This window comes from Colias eurytheme, chromosome 30, assembly GCF_061535395.1.
Source record: "Colias eurytheme isolate Ceu_HAF_F1 chromosome 30, ilColEury1 Martin Lab GWU primary, whole genome shotgun sequence".
Taxonomy (NCBI): Eukaryota; Metazoa; Arthropoda; class Insecta; order Lepidoptera; family Pieridae; genus Colias; species Colias eurytheme.
Window position 1 is genome coordinate 1,272,737 of NC_143009.1, and position 20,086 is coordinate 1,292,822.

Below are 20,086 nucleotides of genomic sequence, written 5' to 3' on the forward strand. Positions count from 1 at the left end.
TTTTGGCATAACTTTTTCATGCTTGGGGATAGTTAGGAGGCTAGGGATACACATTATTATGTATAGGTAACATTTTACCGCGGTGAAACATCTCACTCCCATGGGAATATGACCATTAGGGCAACAGCTAGTAGACATTCAATTAAATACTACCTAGCTATGCCGCGCGGTTTCACCTGAGCACGAAACGGCAGGCAAAATCCAGTATGACCATGTCTCATGTGTTATTGATGTTACATATTACTGTAAAGTTTCTTCCAAATACGTCGAACAGTTTTTTCGTGAGAGTCTTACAAACTTTCGCATTTATAATACATATATATACTTGTAGGATATGATAGGAGAATTCTAACAAGGACGTATAATCGCTAATTATTAAAAATGACATCACATAAGAACACTTATGTACATCTTAACGCAGATCTGTTTGCCGACCTACTTGATCGTTTAGGTGTCAAGGTTATATTACAATGCGTAATTGTATGTAGGCTTATAATTTTATTTCTTATTATTGTGTTAGTATGAGGTCTTGCCGCCTCGTTGTTTGGATAGTTCAGATTAAGACTATGAGAACAGAGTGGATAATTGAGTTGTCACGTAATAAGAATTAATTTGGATAAAATAATAGCATAAATTACTTTTTTTTTTTCTACGCTTGGAAGTAGGTAGGTACCTACGCGTCTATGATGGTATATATTATATGCTTTCTGGTCCACTTTTTCACTTTTTCTTTTTACTTCATCTTAATTCTTATCTGCTTCTATTCGTGATCCTATTAGGCATACATACATATATTCAAATTTATAATAGAAGCAGGAAAGATTAGGCAGAGTAGATATCTACGTATTGATGGATTTCGCTTTTCTTTCGACATTGTAAAAGGTTCAAATTAAATATGAATTATCAATAAATTACTCCAATAAATTACTCCAATAAATTACTCCAATAGATTTAGTCTAAGTTAGGATTTATATCCTAGTGTTACTAAATATTTAAATTTAAATTAATAAACACGTGGTAAAATGAAAATTCTATTAAAATCCTCACAGCTTTCCATCTCAAGAGCCGGCTTCAATATTTGAAGAGCTCTTGAATCGCAAAGGCCTAGTTTTACGATCTCAAGTCTTGATTGACTTACTTAATTAAATTAATTTAAATCTTATTTATTCGAGATTAAAGCGTGTTTTTGACTAAAATATTGTTAACAAATGTTTCTACTGAACAAAGCATTTTAATTTTTAATTGAATTGTATGAATCTAATACTATTAAAAATTAAAATTAGTGTATGTTTGTTTGTTTTTCAGTCAGAAGAGAATGATGTGTACCTAATATGTACCTACGGATGTGAGTTTTTGTGTTTAGATATAGATAACTGATAGATAGCGGAAGGGTAAAATAATATAGGTTACTTATAGAAGCCGTAATTTTTCAAATATCTCATCGGAAAAATATGGTTTTTTTTTTATAAGTAAGTGAATTATTTTTATTCATTTCTATCTTCTCTTTTGTCTTGCAAACGCAATGCAAGTGACAGCTATTCCGTATCGTTTATCCACGTAAGTTTAACTACTTTTTAAGATTTTGTACATACCTATTTTAAACTTACGTATTATTATTTTATTTTTCTTGAGAATACAATGAATGTGCTTACTTGCAATGAACTTAATTTCATATTCTCACCTGATGAACACCTACCTACTTAAAAATGGTTTACAGCTTTTCTGCAATTATAAAAATAGTAAATCAATTCACTTTAAACTTACCCTATCCGAAATCGCCTCCTCCATTTTCCCGCGCTTCAACCCAGGCGCGCGAACAACATTCGACGGTGGCGCCATAACGGCGGCCGGCGGAAAGCTCCCGCCCGCGCCCGGCGAACCCACCGGTATGAAACCGGCTTCCATCGCGTCAACTTAACATCACTACTCGACGCTAGATGGCGCTGATATACAACGCGCGAACAGATCGATTATACACAACAAACATTAACGCGAAAACACAACACAACACTTCACTATTCACGATTAAACACTATTCAATTCACTTGGACGTTTTGGTTAAATCACTAGCCATTTTGAGGAACTGTTTTGTTTTTTAAATGTTTGCAACACATTCACGCGCGATTTTGAGCATTTGTTGAACGGAATGTTATGTATTTATCACACGAGAAACACTGCGAATAACTTTTATCACATTAATAATTCGATGGAACGCGTTTTATTTATATATTCGGTCGTAATTAAAACAAAAACGAGTCAACGCGACGACGGTTTCAAGAATTCTGCATTTTGACTCGACACTCGCTTCCCTCTCCCTCACTGCCGAACCTGTGAAAGAGACAAACAACCATTAGGCATTATGGTAATTGACAAAACAAAGATATGAATGGGCAGGTTCCGGCGCTAATAAAATATAAATATCTTTTTACGCTATCGAAGATCAGCGATAAAATAATGTATCGTATAATGTATTATTTAATATTTATAATGTGTTCGTACACGTTAATTTTTCAACAAAATATAAAACGCGGGAAACAAACGTCAGTTTACTTTTTTTTTCGCCTTGACACTGGCCAAACACTGGCTGAATTGCACAATGCCTCATCGTTAAAAAAAAAACAAATTGTGAAACTGGCCTTGCGTCGAGCGACTTTAGTCCTAAACAGCTTATTTTAATGTCAATAGATTTTCGTAATGAACCTTGTTAATTTGCATTTAGGGAATCCTTGTGACAGACGAAAAATATAGCTGCTATTGTTTTATCTTTACGAAGGTCTAAGTGTGTGTTATTGATAGTTTACCAAAAACTTATAATACTTATAATACGTTTTTTAACAATATCACTCTTATTATTTTTTATACAGTTTGGTTAACTTTAAATTATTGTTTCTTTGCAACATCGTTTATACAAATTTTATCAAATGGAGAATGGAGCAAATTACCCAGAAAGAATCAGAAATAGAAAATAGTGAGTAATAAACGGTATCTAATCTAATTTTATTAATAAACTAGCAGTCGCCCGGCTTCGCCCGTGGTACATATTTACGTTTTCTCTACATAAGAACCATCCTCGTACTTCAAGGACTATAATAAAAAAAGAATTATCGAAATCGGTCCACCCGTTCCCGCGTGATGCCGTGACCAAGGGAAACGGGATTCTTTTTTATGTAGGTATATATAGATAGGTACAATGTACAATTTACAAAAACAGGATAATATTAGTAAACAAATAACAATTAATCTTTTTTAAACGTCTATTTCCCGTGTGTTGCAAATTCCAAGATTTTCCTGTAATTTCTTTCAGGGATACATTTTAATTTTTATCTTATTAAAGTGAAACTTTTATTACATCGTCTCAAACTTTTTGGTCTGTGTAGCGCATGTCGCGTGTATCGCGGCTGCCGAGTAGGTATACCTACTCGGCAGCCGACCGACACGCGACATGCGCTACACAAAGCAGTGTTCGGAACCGTTCGAACAGTTTCACTTTTACCGTGGTTTCATAAAACCACACAACATTTTTTTTTCTATAGCACAGTAATAAGAATTTTTCTAAAATTCTTTTTTTTTTAAATTTTTCTAAAATTTTTTAAAATCTAAAATTTTTTCGAAATCATTCTCGAATGTTTTTAATTATTTTGAGGAATAAATAAAATAGAAAGAACTAATTTTTTGTACGAGATAAAAGTCGATAAGACGGAACGTGACAGTATTAATAATTAAAATCTTGTATGACTATATAAATAAACCTTTTATGTAGGTATGTATTTGATAAATATTAAACACATAAGAATATATTTTTCTTCAATATGTATATCATTACGATAAAAAAAGCGGGGTAGCAATGAAAAATTCAAAAAAAAATTTATATGAGAACAGAATTTAATGCGCAGCTAGCTGACCTTATAATTAAGTATATACATATTATGTTTTTTAATTATTCACAGATAAAAAATAACTAACTAATTATCTGATAAAATACAAATAAAACAAGCATTTAGCACGCTGTTCAAGCTAATAAGATCCGACACGAAAGTGGCTATGAAGTGGAGAAAACACCACGATTTACAATTAAATTGCTCCACATAACTCAGTCCTTTTTTGGAGATACAGATTTCTTCTTAATTACGTTTAAGTTATTATAGTGAAAAATATAATGTAGGATTGCCATCTAATTTTGATTGAAGTGAATTCAATGTAGTTTAGAGAATCTTGGTGGCTAACCACACTATGTTTATTAAATATTAATATTTACATATTATAAATGCGACAAACTCTATCCGTCTGTCTCTCCAAACTACTAGACCGATTTTAATGACGTTTGTTACATTTATATAGTTTGGTAGCTGAGAAAATACATAGGAATATTTTTACCCCCGAAATCCCAAGGGAACGGGAACTATAGCGAGTTTTCCTTTGAATATGCGGGCAAAGCCGCGTGCGGAAAGCTTGAGATTGTAAAGTGGTAAACATTTTAGAGATGGTAACTTTAAATTTTTATAACAATGCAAATATAACTATTAACTTATTAATACATATTAGTTAGTGATAAAACGATGCCTGGTTGAGATTGTTTTTAGTAATAAGGTCGCTCTCTATACTCTTGTGACTTTGATATTTTTTCCTCTATCTTTGTAGCCACTTAATCGAAATCCATTAATACATTTAGGGCCGATTTTTCAATGCTTGGATAAAACTTATCCGTCCAATAAAGTATTACACGATAATATTAAAATGTCACGTAAACTGTCAAATACGGGCAATTAGAATACGTTTTTAAAATGGTAGTTTTATACATTATTTGACGGATAAATTTTATCCAAGCATTGAAAAATCGGCCCTTATTGAAATAATCGATTGATAAATTATTTTGCATAATTATTATTAGTCATTTAAATGTAAAACATTGCTTACATATGTTCAAATAAGGAAAATATTGTTTGGAAATATGTAACATATTTATTTGAATTTAATTTCAAACTTGATTGCTTATTTAATTATTGCACGCCTCATAAGCGAAGCGTTGAGGTGGGTACTACTGTCACTTCGCGCAAAACATCTGATTTTTCAAACTTAAAATGTCTTTATGTATCATACATTGCACTTGTAAGATAATACATACACACACATATTAAGAAAAAACACTATTTTTAACATTCATGATATTTTTGATGTCATTTTTGTTATTTAAACTAGTTAAAAAACAGTTTAAAAAAGTTCTGTCTTGGACGTCCGTGTGTCTGTATGTGCGGAGGATTTTCTTATTAACACGATAGCGACCGAAATACTTTACTAATCGAGTCTTTTTTTTTCTCTTACGCTTGAGTATGCTCAGGAATAGAACCCTTTCATTTTTCAGGGTCTGATTCGATGTGGTTTAATTGTTATTAAATAAACAAAAATAATAATTAATAAATAATTATTAAAAAAAAATTATGAGGCGTGCACTTTTGGATTTTCCAAATTATTTTATTTTGCTGCGTAATTTAATATAATTTACATAATACATTTTCATTAAAATATTTCACGCCAGACTAAAAAATAATATCAAAATGTGTGACATCTTTCTTAAACAAAACAAACGACATTATATTGCAAACTTTATCAAAATCTGTTCAACTATTTTACATGGTTGAGTAACATAAATACAAAAATTTATACATCTAAAATATTCGTAGATTGCTATCAATTTATACAGAGATATACTACCTTCGAATCCAAAGCTAATGATTAGAATTAAATCAAGTACATACATACAGATAAGTAGGCAGATAATTATATATACATAATGTGACCACATTCCTATGATAATAATCAGTTGGTATGATATTACATAATGATTAAATTGTACTAGCGGTCCGCCCCGGCTTCGCCCGTGGTACATATTTCGCAATAAAAGGTAGCCTATGTTCTTTCTCAGGGTCTAAAGATTGTCTGTGCCAAATTTCATCAAAATCGGTCCAGTAGTTTTGTGCGTGAAAACCATACATACATACATACAAACCTTTCCTCTTTATAATATTAGTATAGATTTCATGTAAGTTTACAATCGATCTATGCTATAACTTATCAAAATAAAATCAGTCCGTTTGTACGTTTTAAAATATACTACTTAATACCTATACGCAATTATATAGATGTTTCAAATTGTATTTAACAATAAAATGGCTGATTTTTATTTAATAATCATATACATACCACATAGAACAAGCTACGGAATTTTATCATATTTACTAGGTTTTCGCGCGCGGCTTCGCCCGCGCAGTCAAAGAAAAACCCGCATAGTTCCCGTTCCCGTGGGATTTCCGGGATTGCGTCATTTTCCCGGGATAAAAAGTAGCCTATGTCCTTTCTCGGGTATCAAAATATCTCCATACCAAATTTCATGAAAATTGGTTCAGTAGTTTAGGCGTGATTGAGTAACAGACAGACAGACAGAGTTACTTTCGCATTTATAATATTAGTATGGATTAATCTGTTTTAAATCAAGCTTGTATTAATAGATTAAACATTTACAATGATTGTACGACTTAAAAATATACTGTAGTTAGCGTTTTCATTTTCAATTATTGGATCGAAGTCGATCGAAGCTGGCTTTATGGGAGCTAGGCGAGCGTCACGAAAAATCCTCACGACACTTTTTATATCGCCGCAAGCTGCAGCGCTACGCACTTTTAAATAATTGTCCTAGCAATCCACTTATATGTCTCATTTCATTTATCATTTAACTCGAATCTTATTACCCCCCCCCCCTCACCTAAAAGCTATAAACAGACGGACAATAGAATCATTATATTCATAGGTAACGCATGGCTACTCTTTGATGCGTTTTGGGAGTGTTGTTGAGTTAAAACCGTTTCCTGTTGATCTATAAAGTTAATAAACCAGTTAAATTTACGCCCTTTAAAATGTTACACAAGTCATATCACACGTGAATTAATAAAAATATATACGAAAACCTGTATCTACATTTGCTTATTATAAATTACTTAGTTACCTACATATAGGAAATAATATGTAACTATGCTCCGCAGCTTTACCCGCATTGCTCCGCTCCTATTGGTTTTAGCGTGATGATGTTTAGCATAATATAGCCAGCCTCGATAAATGGACTAACAGTCAAATATTTTTCCAAATCGGACCCATGGGTTCCTTGGCGCTTTTAAGCAAACAAACAAACTCTTCAGATATAAAATATTACTATAGATAGTCTATAAGGAAAGATCAGAAATTAATTATTAGGAATTTTCAATTATAAGTCTTACCGAATCTTTTTATAAACTCAATTAAAAATACATGATTCATAATTCTAAAAAAACCGGTATTCACAGTCTAAAACCGGTATAGTGAAAGTGTAGTTATCAATACATCTTATCGTTAGAAAGTAATTGCCTCTATTATGGGTGTAATGATAGATCCGGTATCTACTTAATCTGTGAGTGTCTATCGATTTTTTTAGTCTATGACATGTGTATAAGCTGTGGTAGCATTATTATTTTTAGTCTTTGACGCACGAACTTTGAAAGTCACATCAAAATTCAATATTTATCTATATTTTTTTTCAAAATCAGAAAAAAATATTGATATCAATATAATTATTGTTTCGTATTTGTCTTTGTCTGTTTGTGCATTATCATATTTTAGCGTATTCTGCAGTGTTTTAGTAGTGCGTGTTTCGACACGTGTTTAAAATCTTTGGCAGTCACAATTAATACCCACTCATTTATCTGTATGATGTTTTTCGAAATCACTTCAACAGTTTTGTAGTACATATTATTTCCTTTTCTGTAATTTATGAAACAAGAAATAAACATTAGTTAATTCCTTGTTTCATATATCATTGACTAGCTGTTCCCCGCGGTTTCACCCGCATTGCTCCGCTTCTGTTGGTCTTAGCGTGATGATACATAGCTTATAACCTTCCTCGATAAATGGGCTATCTAACACCGAAAGAATTTTTCAAATCGGACCAGTAGTTTCTGAGATTAGCGCGTTCAAACAAACAAACAAACTCTCCAGCTTTATAATATTAGTATAGATAATAAGAGTGCTATCAATGGCTTAATATTTTGTATTCCTTCTCTTTACAAACAAGCATGTCTATCTTTTTACTTAAGATTTTACTGTTCATAAATTTGTTGCGAAATATTCAAATTCCTTACATAATTAGAATCTTCTAGACTCTTCCAATCATTACTGTCAATGACACTTTATCACACAGATCAGCTAATGCACTTCTATATTAAGAACAGATAGTTAATTGGACTTTAACGTTTCCGTTGACTTTTAAAGTGAAACTTTTATTACATCGTCTCAAACTTTTTGGTCTGTGTAGCGCATGTCGCGTGTATCGCGGCTGCCGAGTAGGTATACCTACTCGGCACGCGACATGCGCTACACAAAGCAGTGTTCAGAACCGTTCGAACAGTTTCACTTTTACCGTGGTTTCATAAAACCACACAACATTTTAATAATTATAAATCAAATGTTTCTGTGAATTAGCGACCCTTTTACGGAATGAAAAAATGATGATTGTGGCTTACAATCTGTTAATAGTTTTCGAAGGCTATACCCACAGAAGACCAATGTTCACGAATAGCCACTTTTTAATTCATTTTAACAAAGTATTTTAAAGTTCTTTTCTTCCTTCATCTTATGATAAAAAAATAAATTTTGAGATTGTGGCTTATGTCACCAAGAATCGGAACAGATATCGATAGTAAGAGCATCGTCAGTCATTTTATACATAAGGTTCAAATTATGTACTTCTAATGACCCTTATTTTGATATCATCGGAGAGGAAATTTATTAGTTTGGAAAATCTTTAGTTATTTGAATATAAATTAATCTAATTAGGTATCCCAATTAGTAATGAATTAACCTAATTGGGTAGATATCCCAATTTTCATAATTGACCAATTAGTGATATTGCGAAGAAGTAGTAATTTAAAAACCAAACAACTGTTTTAACTTTACGCGTTTGTCACTCCACCCGATGTCTAAAGCGCCATCTATCGACACGTTTTCCTAAATAAAATTAATACCCATAAATTTTAAGTTTCAAAGTCAACAATCATCTGACCTACATGCGTATCTGTGTCGACAATTAAAACTGTACCGGAATGATCGGATAATCGATTCGGATAATCGATTTGTCGGATCATTCGTTCCGCAATCGAGTCGTTCTAATAACCTAAGTCTTAATTTGTTGGAGGAATCTTCACTGGTCTTAAAGATATTATTATTTATTATATTAATGGTGGTGGTTACAAATTGGATCATCACTACTCACTACGTCAATACATAGTACATATAAAACAAAGTCGCTTTCTCTGTCCCTATGTCCCTATGTATGCTTAAATCTTTAAAACCACGCAACGAATTTTGATGAGGTTCTTTTTAATCGATAGAGTTGTTCGTGGGGAAGGTTTTCTCTATCTATTAAAAAACCTGCATCAAAATCCGCTTTTTATAATATGTAGAGATAAATCTAAGTGGTTCTAGGTAACTAGCAATTAGTTACATTTTAGACTCCCGGTGCAAAAACGTAACTATGCGAAAGCACGCAAAACATTAACTTAAAAATAACTTAAGCACATCTTAAATGCGACCAATCAAAGCGTTAATCACAGAATTCCTAACCGTATTAACATCGTGACTAAGTTTCTTGGCACAACTCCAAAGGGCCTAACTTAGGTAGCAACTTAATGATAGACGGCGCGGAAGCGGAAGCGATTTTAATAAACTTCAAAATTTCCCAAAAATATCTATAACAAATAGCCTATGTTTGCAGAAGGCGACTTATCGCTAAAAGCAATCTTAGACAACTCATTTCAGTTGACTGTAAAATATATAAGCTTTTGCAAGCACAGATATAGCTTTAAAATAGAAAAAAATCTGTCGAAAATCAATATTATATTGACTATTATAAGCCAGTTTACGTCCTCTCCTATTTAGGAATACACTAGCATTACATTAGTCTACAAAATACCTATAACACCCATTTACTACTACATTATTTAAGAATATGACGTCACAATTTCAACAGGGTTATAAACATTCTTCACTCTGTGAGAGAATTTTAATTATCCTAGTAGTTATGCGTCGGGATCATACACAAGTCATGTAAATAAACCATAAACGAGTTTATTAATACAATAAAGTTAAGGATAAATTTTAAATGAAAACAAGGATGACGAAAGACTTGCTAGGAGCCTGGGGTATTTCGATGTAGAACAATTTCAAGCAGCACATTTTGTTTAAATCAAAGGAAGTGATATTTATTGGTTGTATGCACTGTCGTACAACAACTGAATCATAAACTTGTCAGAAATACAATTCTCTTGAGTTACCTACATGGTTCGATAACTTTAAGATATACGAATATTAGAAATTGGAGATTAAAGAAAAAATTAAGGTTAAATAAATAAATTAATATAATTATTTAACTTATTACTTCCTCAGTTCATTCGCAAGACTCGGCTAAAATATAATTATAGGACTATAGGTACTACAACTAGTATCTACAAAAACTTCAATAGCGCGTTGTTCGATCATGATAAATCATTTCTCACAATATACAGAACTTTTTCATATACTAATACATCCTTTTACTTTGTATACAAAGCTTTCTTTAATACATTATTTCCTTATACATTGTAAACAACACTTAACCCTCTATTAATCAAAAATCTTTAATTTAAACACGAGTAACTTTATTGGCAAGTTTCCAAAGAATAGCAAGCAAGGTAAGCTTATGGTGCATGAGAAAGCGTTTTAAACCCAAACTAGCGTTTAGCTACTACATATTATGTATTCTGTGCCCAAACTCAAACATTTATTCGATAAACGAGACTCGTTCGGTTTTGAATCGCCAAAAGGTAATTAATATTTACTTTTATATGTACCATTGATTAGAAAATGAAATCTGTCAAAATCAAAGCAAAAGGGCACAAGCTGGTAAAAATACAGTTTTAAATATATCTATACTAATACTATAAAGCTGAAGAGTTTGTTTGTTTGTTTGAACGCGCTAATCTCGGGAACTACTGGTCGGATTTGAAAAATTCTTTCGGTGTTGGATAGCTCATTTATCGAGGAAGGCTATAGGCTATATATCATCACGCTACGACCAACAGGAGAGGAGCTACGGGGGTGAAACCGCGCGGAGCAGCTAGTCACATATAAAATTGTTCGAGAACAAGACTTCATTAGGGTAATAATTTATCTAATGTTAAGATTACCCGCAGTGCTCTGCTAATTTTAGTTTTAGCGTGATGATATATAGCCTATAGCCTTCCTCGATAAATGGCCTATCTAATACCGAAATAATTTTTCAAATTGGACCAACGACGAATCGACGAAACAATTTTTCAATAAGATCTGTTTTGTTTTATATATCTCTGTCTTTGTCTCTGTATGTTTTCCAATAAATAAAAAATAAATAAAACAGTTCAAGAAATAAGCGCGTTCAAACACACATAAACAATCTTCAACTTCATAATATTGGTATAGATTTGTCGTTCTTTGCTAACATATATTTGCAAACACACTGCGACCACAAAAAAACATTAATTTATTCCAGAGCTTAAATAATTCATTCCACATTCATGTAGTAATTAATAAGTTTATTCTATAACTTTCACATCAAATATGAAATAAAACGTGTTTTATTCCAAACATAAATTAATCGAATTAAACCGCGTTGATTATATTCGCTAGCTGACCTGAAAAATCTGTCTCATCACATTGACGTTTAAAAAAATATTTTTAAACCACTCGAATATTCGTAAAATCATGAAAATCAGTCAAGCCGTTTCGGAGGTTACAAACGAGATACATATTATCCATACTAATATTATAAATGCGAAAGTAACTCTGTCTGTCTGTCTGTTACTCAATCACGCCTAAACTACTGAACCAATTTTCATGAAATTTGGTATGGAGATATTTTGATACCCGAGAAAGGACATAGGCTACTTTTTATCCCGGGAAAATGACGCAATCCCGGAAATCCCACGGGAACGGGAACTATGCGGGTTTTTCTTTGACTGCGCGGGCGAAGCCGCGGGTGGAAAGCTAGTATTTCTATACAAATGACATATTATATCAAATTCGAAGATACAATACACAATGTGTTCGATCCACAATAAATTTTATAGAATGTTGTAACAATGGTATCGCTAAGACAAAGACAGGATATGGAGAGCCATGAATTTTTAAAGCAAGATTGCTTGTTAGGCTCGAGCTATAATAAAGCGAAGCTATATTATATAGACCGGGAGATACTGACACAAAATTTCGAGTCATTTGTAACAGGATGGCGGTTCTACAGGGGTCTTAGTACGCAATGACAAAAAGAAAAACGATGGTGTGAACACTGGTACCGGCGGCTTAGTCGCGTGGGCGTTAGTCGAACTCGTCGTAAAAATAGCGAAAGTCAAACGATTTGTAACACAAAAATTTTAGAATTTACCGATAGCCCATAAAAAAGAAGTAGGCGGTAGTGTCATGCCATACTTTTCCGGTGTGACTTACAGCCCGCCATACCGACGCAAATGTGTTGATTTAAAAAAAAACAATTCAACCATTTGTACCAGGCTAACTTTTGCACAGGTAACCATCGTCGTGTAGCCATTTACGAAAATCACCATACCATACTTTTCGGACGATTCCAAATGGTCGCCATACCGCCGAAAATCTGCAAAAATTTTTTTTTTTCGCCAAACTATTTGTACCAGTATTGCATTTGGATTTTTGGAGAGTATTTGATAAAATGTGACCATTATTATATTTGCCATACTTCTAGTAGGGGGAAAAAGTGCTGCCATACTTCATAAATAAATTTATTATTAATTTATAGAAATGAAGATTTCTACCACCTAGATCTTTGAAATTTTGTATTTATATTTGTTGAACCTCAAACTTATAGGAAAGATTAATGCCATACTGTTACAAATCGTTCAAAATACGAATAAAATCATACAATAAAAAAAAAATCTTATACACATTCGCCACCTCCCACAGGTATGGGCATTATCACACTTCTATTTATAATCATTCAGGAGTTGTTGAAAAAAAAATTTAGGGTGTTACAAATGGTTCGGCGAAAAAAAAAATTTGCAGATTTTCGGCGGTATGGCGACCATTTGGAATCGTCCGAAAAGTATGGCATGGCGATTTTCGTAAATGGCTGCACGACGATGGTTACCTGTGCAAAAGTTAGCCTGGTACAAATGGTTGAATTGTTTTTTTTAAATCAACACATTCGCGTCGGTATGGCGGGCTGTAAGTCACACCGGAAAAGTATGGCATGACACTACCGCCTACTTCTTTTTTATGGGCTATCGGTAAATTCTAAAATTTTTGTGTTACAAATCGTTTGACTTCGCTATTTTTCCGACGAGTTCGACTAACGCCCACGCGACTAAGCCGCCGGTACCAGCGTTCACACCATCGTTTTTCTTTTTGTCATTGCGTACTAAGACCCCTGTAGAACCGCCATCCTGTTACAAATGACTCGAAATTTTGTGTCAGTATCTCCCGGTCTAATATTAATAACAAGCTGACCCACGCTACTGTGTGATTTCGAGAGGAATATATTTTATAATTTCGTTAGTGATTATTTATTATTAAATTTTTGGAAAAAAAAAATGGGCAATTATAGTATAAATTTATAGTTTTCTGTAAAGAAATGAAGATCCTTTTTATCCAAGTTTCCACCTTGGTAATAATATAATAGCAATAATAGTAATAATAGCAATAATAGCATATCGAACAAGTAGTTCTTGAAATAAGCTCCTATCAGCAAACCTTTCTGGCACATAAAATTTAAGAAGATATATATTTTTTTAAGAATATTTATATGCGTAACTACCCTCCTAACAAAAAATTTAGAAAATTCCAGTATATATCCTAGCTTGCACAGGATCACAAGCCTAAGATGCACATAAGTGATTTCCTCCGCACTAGAATGAATATTTAATGCTATTCTAAGAACAAATTACTTTCCGATGGAGCAGTGAAACTTCGTGCACGCTAACTCTATCGAATTTGCAATTATTGAATGATGTAGCATCCATCAGATCGTGAATAGTCGCTTTATGTACATCTATACTTATATCATAAAGCTGAAGACTTTGTTTGTTTGTTTGAACGTGATAATCTCAGGAACACTGGTCCAATTTGAAAAATTCTTTCGGTGTTAGATAGCCCATTTATCGAGGAAGGCTAGCTATATATCATCACGCTAAGACCAACAGGAGCTGAGAACTGTGGGTTAAACTGCTGGGTACATCTAGATGGTTAATAAATTACTACTACGATTCAACGAAGAATTAACTAAACAGTCAGGATTATCAAAATGGAGTAAGTTGTTGTGGTAATCAAATGTTTCTTATTTGTGTAGAAAAAGCCCGATCAATGAAAATCACTAGGGATAAACCTAAGGGATAAACCATCTTATTTAAATGTTTATTTTTACTGTGCTATAAACTCTACATTCATAAATAAGACAAATCTACAGACATAATATTTTATGTTTAAATCCATTTCTACAATTAAAAATAATAACACTAAATACGACAGAGTATATTCGTACCGAGTACATTCGAAAAATATAACCCTTTTTGTTGCAGATGGGTAGATACAGTTGCCATAGTGACATAGTGTTATGTTGACATTTTAATCAGAATATTGGTAAAAAAATTGCTCTTTCACGCCAAAACCACTACACAGATTTTGATGAGACTTTCGACAGCTTTTTTTATTATTTATTTATTTATTTTGATGACATTATTGAAACTACTTATGTAAAATCTACCATCTCTACCTATACCTAGATCCATTTAATTTAATACACAAATTAAAATAACATTTTATAAAACAGTAACAAAGAGCATGACTCAGCGGGCATCGAACCAGTTACCATAACTGTCGCACTGTGGGAGACGAAAAAACAATCGAACCACGCCGTTATACCTACCATGTGGTGAGGAAATTGTAACAGAACAAACTACAAATGTTAAGGAAACTTTTGTTTTTTAAACCGACTTTTAAAAAAATACCTACCCAACTATACAAGATTAAAAACATAATTTATAAAAAGTACGCTTAATTTTTTTTGAAGTGACTTCTTTGGGCGCGTTGAGAGTAAAATTTCAAAATTGCGTCATGGCAATGCCATCACGTCATGGAAGAATAAGAACTCCTTATTTTTCTCTCCTTCTCTCTTATTAAGAAGAGAAGTTTTAAACGATTATTTTATTAATCGAGTTTTATCACGAGCTTTTTCAATAAACAAAAACTATTTTTAAATATTATAATATATTTATTGTTAAAATTCGCCTATTTCATAAACTGAGTTGATAGTTAAATCCTATGCAACTAGGTCATGATTCCGCTGTGTCGACTTTATTTTGTTTTATATTAATATTACGCATATTATTTTGCGAAATCTAAACAATTTAATATTCATAGATATAACTATTACAGAACTACATTAATCTAATACATATTTAAAAATGAATCGCAAAATTTGTTGGTAAGCACATAACTCGAGAACGGCCGAACCGATTTTGTTAATTCTTCTTTTATAATATTCCTTGAAGTACGAGGATGGCTTATGGAGAGAAAACGTAAACATGTACCACGGGCGAATGAATAAATATTTGTCATTAAATCACGCAAGAATAGCTAACTGGATCAAGATGTAATTTGAACAGGGATAGCTTAGACTTTAGAGTCGATATTTGCATATACGACGTCACGGGTGAATGGTAGTATTACAGCTATACAGTATACTACCATTCACCCGTGACGTCGTATATGTCCCGTCCGATTAGGGCCCTTCTGGCCTCCTCCACTCAAGCGACAGCCCAAGCCGAGGTTCGAGATCCCCGTGGCGGGGGGACGCCCTTGTGCATGTCGCTACCAGGGTGAACCTCCAGTTCACCCCCGCGTCCGCGTTAAAATGTAGAAGCCCTTCTGGCTAACATTGAGAGACACCACACAAAAAAAAAGTCGTATATGTATTACGTATGAGCCTATAAGATTATACCTAGTTGGACTTTTTATAATTCATGGGAATTTGAATAGAAATAGTTATCATCTAATTTTCTCATCTATACTAATATTATAAAGCTGAAGAGTTTGTTTGTTTGTTTGAACGCGCTAATCTCAGGAACTACTGGTCCGATTTGAAAAATTCTTTCGGTGTTAGATAGCCCATTTATCGAGGAAGGCTATAGGCTATATATCATCACGCTACGACCAACAGGAGTGGAGCCACGGGGGTGAAACCGCGGGAAGCAGCTAGTTACGAATATAGATCTTCAAAAACGGCACACTAATAAACATGATTAGACGTCAAAGTGAGATGTCACGATTCAACTATCGTGAGCGAAAAAGAGACAACTGATGTAAATTCTGGCTAATGGCTAATTACTAATTAGCCCATTAAATGTGGCTACATTTCGATGTGCCACTCTCAGAACGCTAATATGCAGTGTTTTAGCTAGTTATATCAGCTTACAATTATTTTGATGTTTAATTCGATATTTGTACAATAACTGTAGTTAATAGAAAATCGATAAAATCTTACATAATCGATAATACGATTAGCCGGTGAAAATTTCAAGGAAGCCCAAATAATGTGCGAAGGTCGTGAAATTTGATAATCCGAATTGCGCCTAATTTAATCAAGCTATAGAGCATTTTAAATAAGATTAGATCGATTGCCGTTTTGGTATAAATTACTAATTTTATTAGGATTTATTTACTCTTATAATATACTAAGGGACTGGGAACATTCATATTATATACTGTTGTAGGTACATAATATGTAGTCTTAGATAGTAAGCACTCAGGGATCAAATAGATATCTGAATTCTAAAAAATAATTCTGGAAATCAGACCATCAGTACCCGAGGTAAGCGCGTTCCAACGAACAAAATTTACAGCTTTCTGTACTTCACTAAATTAAAATGTGCCCTGCATTGAATCCTCATTTAGATTTTTAGCATTGAGTTTAGTACTTCTTTTTCTAACTAGACGCAAAGTTTAATTAACTAATTGTTTAATCTGAACTTATATAAGTACATGTTTTAAAAATTATTGTATCATACTCCATGAACACTGCATATTGAAACGAATACCCCTTAAAATGTTAAAATTAGTTAAGCGAGATACCACCATCGGCTGATAAGAATTGGAGCCATATTATATATCAATTGCATATCAAACTGTGGCTTTGACAGATAAAAAAATAATTTTATAGATAACATCAGAGATATGCACAGATAATAAACAGTTGATAAATAAGGGAAAGGTAGGTCACAGATCATGTAAATATTTCATGAATATGAATATGTATTTATATGAACCAAATATCAACTATGACCTTTATGTATATGTATTAACAAGCTGCGCTTCGCGGTTTCACCCTCATGGCTCCGCTCCTGTTGGTCTAGGCGTAATGATATACAGTATATAGCGTTCCTGAATAGATGGGCTATCTAACAACTGTTTTCCTGATTATTTAGAATGGGTTGCGTTTTCTGCTGTTTCATAGTTTTATAGAATACTAGCTTTCCACCCGCAGCTTCGCCCGCACAGTCAAAGAAAAACCCACATAGTTCCCGTTCCCATGGGATTTCCGGGATAAAACCTATCCTATTTCCCGGGATAAAAAGTAGCCTATGCCCTTTCTCGGATATCAAAATATCTCTATACCAAATATCATGCAAATTGGTTCAGTAGTTAAGGCGTGGTTGAGTAACAGACAGACAGACAGAGTTACTTTCGCATTTATAATATTAGTATGGAAATATTGAATTCACTAATACACACATACAAACAAAATTCACACATACAAATTTTTACTACACTTCAAAATATGTACAAAACTCGCTTCCCACTATCCGTCTTTCTTTATGTATGGTTAAATTTATATATAGTTCTAGAGTGCTTTTCGAGTATGCTTTTAGTATAAAATTAATTGTTAAGTATAAAACAAAGTAAGCAAAGCCGTACGCTGAAATTGTCCATCGTAACAACAAAAGTAAACTATAAACAGAAATTTTCAGTTTTAACAATAATTTTACGCAATAATTACTCAATACTTTTAAACGTCTTTCATAGAATTGATAAAACTCAATGATCACACAATAATATTGAAATTTTATCAACACAATAATTTGATTATAACCTTGATATTGCATGCTTAATTGACATTGCACCAAATTGAAGTAACATTTTAACTTATATAACAGAATACATAACAGTAGCTAAACGCTACAGAACGGACACTCTCCGCCTCCCGCCAAAATTAAACTTACCTCACCCCACACGATCAGACATAAAATGGGCCATATTTTTCTGCAAGGACGATACGCAACGAAGATTGACAACATTAATCAAATTGACTTAAAGTAATTTTATTATTTTGGATTTGTGATTATCGTTTTTCGTAGAAAATGGTTAGATATTGTGCTGTTTACGGATGTATTTCATCAGAAAAACGCGAATTTTTTTTACGCTAATCACAAATGTGCCAACCATAAAGCGTTAACACACACATTTGCAGTTTCTACAGTGTGACTGTCAAAACGATCATTTTGTATGGAGTGTCCGGGGTGTGCTTATATCATACTTATTTTTATAACTTACAAATTTTCCATTTTTTGGGTATTATAAGAAGTTTTTGAAGTAATAACAAAATGTTTAATCCTGGAACTCCTTTCTGATAATCTATACTAATATTATAAACCTGACGATTTCATTTATTTGTTAGGTTGAATGAGCTAAAGTCAGGAACTACGGTTCCAATCTGAAAAATTATTTCAGTGTTTGATAGTCCATTTATCGAGGAAGACTACAGGATATCATCTCGCTAATACAAATAGCAGCAAGAGCACAGCTAGTGCTTATATATTAATCACTATAGACAGATGAGTTTTCTTTTAAAGAATTTCAATAAAATTAACTATGAATATCATTATTGCAACACAAGTAAACTGTCAAATTAAGTAAATACTGATATATAAATTAAGATAATTATTTGTGCTTAACACAAACACTAACGTAAACGATAGTTTAAAGTCTCCAATCATTTGTCCATAACTTGACATTGGCAGAGTCCGTCCTCACTGGGACCGGGAATTGCCATTTAAGAAAGAGAAGAAGAAGGAGAGAGAGTATAATTGAAGACAAATTGTTACTTAAATGTGTGTTATATTCATTCAACTTAATAACGGACAAACTAATTGTAATTTATTGTAGATTGTATGCAATACATATCAAGTGTTGTCACAATATATGCATCTATTATATGCTTATCAACCAAACCTACTCTACATAGCATCTTTAACCCACTTGTTACTCTTACGAAGATTATATTTATCTTTACAAAATATCCTTAAATACGAAAAATCGTATGGAAAATGGAAATTCTATGCATTATGTTAACCTTGAATAAGTACACCTTTTCAACTTTAGCAGAGAAATCTTAACATTTCTAAATTCGCACTACACTGCCAAGTATTGGATAAATAAAAGACGTACGATTATCTCAAATTGTATGTGAATATAATGTTTCGCAAGTACCTACTTATAACTTTTAAACTATACACCCAAGATCATAGTACACATAATTATGTGAGAATTTGCATGCCTATATGACCTTTTCTTAAGACTTTCACTATATTTTAACTAGACAACGGGAAGGTTGCTTGATATGCAAAATAGATTAGATTGATTGCTACTTGCAAAGCTCTAGTGTTGACATAAAACCACTCTGGAAACAACTCACCTGAACAAATTACGCTTATCTTACACCAGAATCACAAATAACGATAACTATTTGAGATAAAAACCTCATTAGAAACGCGAAAATCTTTGTTCAAAACACTTCAATACCACAATATGTTTCGGTCTTGTTTTCGGTAATCGGTTACTCACTGTGCACAGAATTCAAATTTCGAATTGATTGAAAATAAAAAACAACCTAATTCTCACGTTACATTTTTCAATTATCGAATTGTATTCAAATAACTTAAAAAATCACAGCACACATTACACCGCTAAACCG

At 32.9% G+C, this 20,086-nt stretch overlaps 1 protein-coding gene across 1 annotated transcript in view; it reads right to left on the minus strand.

Moving 5' to 3' along the window:
- Positions 1 to 19,930, minus strand: part of Wdr62 (WD repeat domain 62) — a 122,056-nt gene extending 102,126 nt beyond the window's left edge. The window contains exons 1-2 of the mRNA XM_090118521.1: positions 19,808 to 19,930; positions 1,765 to 2,328 (exon numbers count right to left, since the gene is read on the minus strand). Of these exons, the coding sequence (XP_089974647.1) occupies positions 1,765 to 1,905 (141 nt within the window). The 5' untranslated portion in view covers positions 1,906 to 2,328; positions 19,808 to 19,930. The remainder of the gene's footprint in view (positions 1 to 1,764; positions 2,329 to 19,807) is intronic.
- Positions 19,931 to 20,086: the final 156 nt, after the last annotated feature.